The 4,187-nt window shown below is 37.4% G+C and overlaps 1 protein-coding gene across 1 annotated transcript in view; it reads left to right on the plus strand.

Annotated features, from left to right (window-relative positions):
- The window catches only part of wif1 (wnt inhibitory factor 1), a 36,642-nt gene extending 33,545 nt beyond the window's left edge, over window positions 1-3,097 (plus strand). The window contains exons 8-9 of the mRNA XM_043708886.1: window positions 1,357-1,452; window positions 1,962-3,097. Coding sequence (XP_043564821.1) covers window positions 1,357-1,452; window positions 1,962-2,083 — 218 coding nt within the window. The 3' untranslated portion in view covers window positions 2,084-3,097. The remainder of the gene's footprint in view (window positions 1-1,356; window positions 1,453-1,961) is intronic.
- Window positions 3,098-4,187: the final 1,090 nt, after the last annotated feature.

A 4,187-nucleotide genomic window follows, 5' to 3' on the forward strand; every position in this document is an offset into this window, starting at 1 on the left:
GGAGGGGGAGTTGAAGTGTTGAGCCACGGGGTGGTTGGGTTGGTTGGTCCGGGTGTCCCCGAGGTGTTCTCTGAAACATTCTGCAAGTAGGCGGCCTGTCTCTCCAACCTCCTTCCACCTATCGCATTTCCAACGCCCCTCCCCCAAGTCCCTCCTCCCTACCTTTTATCTTAGCCTGCTTGGCACACTTTCCTCATTCCTGAAGAAGGGCTCATGCCCGAAACTTCGATTCTCCTGCTCCTTGGATGCTGCCTGACCTGCTGCATTTTTCCAGCAACACATTTGCAGCAATATTCCAACAATAGCCTAACTAATGTCCTGTAGCCACAACATGAGCTCCCAACTCCTGTATTCAATAGTCTGACCATTAAAGGAAAGCATACCAAACACGTTCTTCACTATCCTATGTACTTGCGATTCCACTTTCAAGGAGCTATGAACCTGACTCCAACGTTCAGCCACACTCCCCAGGCTGAACTAATGGCTGAACTAATGGTAAGGTCCTGGGGAGTGTGGCTGAACTAATGTTCAGCCACACTCCCCAGGACCTTACCATTAAGTGAATAAGTCCTGCTAAGATTTGCTTTCCCAAAATGCATCAAATCACATTTATCTAAATTAAACTCCATCTGCCACTCCTCAGCCCATTGGTCTATCTGATTAAGATTCCATTGTAATCTGAGGTAACCTTCTTCGCTGTCCACTGCACCTCCAATTTTGGTGTCATCTGCAAACGTACTAACTTATGCTCACATCCAAATCATTTATATAAATGATGAAAAGTAGAGAACCCAGCACTGATCCTTGTGGCACTCCACTGGTCACAGGCCTCCAGTCTGAAAAACAATGCTCCACCACGACCCTCTGTCTTCTACCTTTGAGCGAGTTCTGTATCGAAATGGCTAGTTCTCCCTGTATTCTATGAGATCTAACCTTGCTCACCAGTCTCCCATGGGTAACCTCGTTGAACGCCTTACTGAAGTCCATATAGATCACATCTACCGCTCTGCCCTCATCAATCCTCTTTGTTACTACTTCAAAAAAACAATTGAGTGCCCAAATGACTTTTCAGAACAACAATCACTGAACCCTTCAAAAAATTAAGGTGTGCCAGTTAAAGAAGTGAGGTCACAACATTGACGTTTTAACAACAGCCTAAAAGGTAAACTTGGCAGAAAGAGTTAGGTGAATACCGATGTATATTTTTTAGTTGGGCAATTACTATTCCCATTTTGGTAATCAAACATTTACATCCATATTGACTACAACTTTTGAAAGCCCATTATGTTTATTGTAGGTGAGAAAACTTAAACCCAGTTGAGAAGAACTAAACTTTCACACTTTGGTTTTTTGCAGCTGTTTGTGAACCTGACTGTGGACCACATGGATCTTGTATCGAGCCCAACAAATGTGAATGCAGGGAAGGCTGGCATGGAAGACACTGTAACAAGAGTAAGTGGGAACGAAAGAGCATGTAGAAACCCTGACCTATTTCACAGCCTCTTTTGCCAAACAATCTTGAAAACGTATTTGATCTTAGAATGTATTAAATTGCAGGTAATCTGATACATTACAACTAATTACTATGGTTCTTTGTCCTACTTAATAGAGATTTATCAAACCAATAAATCACCTCTCGAATAAATTTAATGCTTTAATGCCGGATTTGGTTTCTCTTGAAATCCAAACTTCTGTAGAACATCAAGTAATCATTAAATGGAAATCACAGATAGTTGCTGTAGCTAATTGAGACTGTAAATTGAATGCAGAACATATCCTTGAAATCCTATCAGTCGAGTGTAGCTTTGTTGACATATTCTTACCGTTATACTCTTGCTGTCTTACTCCAAGTCTATTCTTCCACCAGGTCTGCATTGTAACTGTTCAAAATCACACGAATAGTGCAGATGCTAGAGATGTATCAATTGGTTGTTTTTAGCTCACTCTAATTTTTTTTTAAGGATATGGAGCCAGCCTAATGAATGCCCTGAGGTCAGCAGGCTTCAAGCACAGACAGCATACGCCTTTACCTAAGGAGAATGTTGAGAGTCACATACCAGCCGAAACTAATTACATTTGGTAAAGGAAAACATCTGAAACCTTTTTACTGTATGTACAGTTTACGACTCCACTAACCCCACTGAGTACTAAGTTTAAAAAAAATGTCTGTAATGGAAAAACCACTCCTCTGTTTGCCATACTATCCTCAAAACTACGCTTAACATCAGAGCAAAAGCTTTCTAGCTATGGAAACATTCTTTTAATTTTCTGCATTTTAACAGAATCACTGTACATTTTTGCTGAAATATTTTAATATTTACACTTATGAATTTAAATTAATGAACTTTTAGACAATAGCAACATTTGATGTGGCAATAAATATCAAACAAGTATTATTTATACACAGCATCTACTATTTACTGAAGCCAAGGTAGCTGGTGCACTAACTAAGAAGGGGTGCCAGTATATATATTTTAAGTATGTATATACATATTAGTGCACAATACATATTGAACAAATTAAATATTCAAAATATTTTAAATTTACATCAACATTGATATTGCCTAGAGATCAAAGGCCACTTAAAGTCAATTCTAGAGTAATATTAACCAGTTCTGCAAGCCTTTCAAAAGAAAACAAACCTGTTTTTCTACTCTCTTCTGTAGCATGATAGGTTTCACTACAAGTAATGTAATCTACAGTCTAGGCTTTTTGCTTTCTGGTAAAAATCTGCAAATATGTTTCTCTGGGATTCTTTGCAAGTGAAGGTGGACTCTAATATATCACCAAAACTCTTAAACAAGGCAGTTATATGACAATGCACTAGATGTTTTCATCTGACTAGCTCCAAAGCAAATTTACAAATTGGTTTCTTACATGAGTTGGAGAACCTACATGTGTAAGTTTCTCATTTTCAGAGTACTGATATTAGCAATCTACATTAAGCTAAATATTATCTTCATGTTTCATTTTATGCGTATTTTATCTAAAAGCTAGAAGTCATATTTTTTCAATATGTTTCATTTACAAGGCAAATTTAGAAACTGCTGTATGCATCTGTATAAATATGGACAAAATAAAGGCTTCATATCTTTCAGAATTTGTGTTTAAGTCTGGGTGCAATATGACAATGTTTATTAGCTGCAAATTGGTTTCCATTCCTTATAATTGTATGCTGTTACATCTATGTTCAACAGGTAGGAATATTCAGCTATCATCTCACAAATCTAATATGTTGCCAATTAATACTAAACTACTTCCAAACAATAGTCATTTGTCCTAACCAATGCCTAGCCATCTTTAGAAGGTCAAATAGGCATGTTGCAATAACCTTCATGTTGCAGGATTTCCTAATCTTAATTTTATTTATAAAAATGCTGACAGCAAATAATAACTGGTTTTCAGTATTTGAATATAACTGGTTCTCTCTTGCAAACTATTTAAATATATTTTTATTTTTAAATTTAACTTCCTGAAAATGAAAGGGTATATCCAATCATTCTGATTTCCAGCATTCACAATTCTTTGGTTTACTTTTGTATATGAAGAGATTGTTTAATATTTAAGCATATGAAGAAAAACCTGAATGAAAATTAGTAGAAATGAGTATTGTACAATTTTTCACAATGTAACTGTTTAAGACTGATGATCATTTTACTGCCAAATATTTGGATTACATGTCTGTTTGGGAAGGCCACAGATACACATTGAAAAAGGTAATATTGTAACTAAGTATGTCCTTTCCCACTTCATTCAGAGGTGTGATTAGCTCACTTGGCTGGATGGCTGCTTTGTGATAGAGTGATGCCAACCGCATAGGTTCATTCCTGCACTTGCTGAGGTGACCATGAAGGATTCTCCTCAACCTCTCCCCTTGCTTAAGGCATGGTGACTCTCTGGTTAAACCACCACCAGTTGCCTATCTCTGATGAGCTAGCAGCCCTTTCGTCTGGTAAGACTATGACAGCTTTACCTTTGGAGTTTGAATGCTGGGACAAGCACAGTCATGACATTTTGGGGAAACTGAGTTGTGGGATTGGAGAACAATGCAATGTGTGTTTGGTTGTCAAATAACTTAAATGAAGGCAATCTCAGGCACAATTCAGTAAATTATTAGTATGTGACATTTTAAATTGTGTTCAATACCATGTTTGGACAAAAATGATTACTACTGTTTTCAGAATGGA

This window comes from Chiloscyllium plagiosum, chromosome 19 (assembly GCF_004010195.1).
Source record: "Chiloscyllium plagiosum isolate BGI_BamShark_2017 chromosome 19, ASM401019v2, whole genome shotgun sequence".
Lineage (NCBI taxonomy): Eukaryota > Metazoa > Chordata > Chondrichthyes > Orectolobiformes > Hemiscylliidae > Chiloscyllium > Chiloscyllium plagiosum.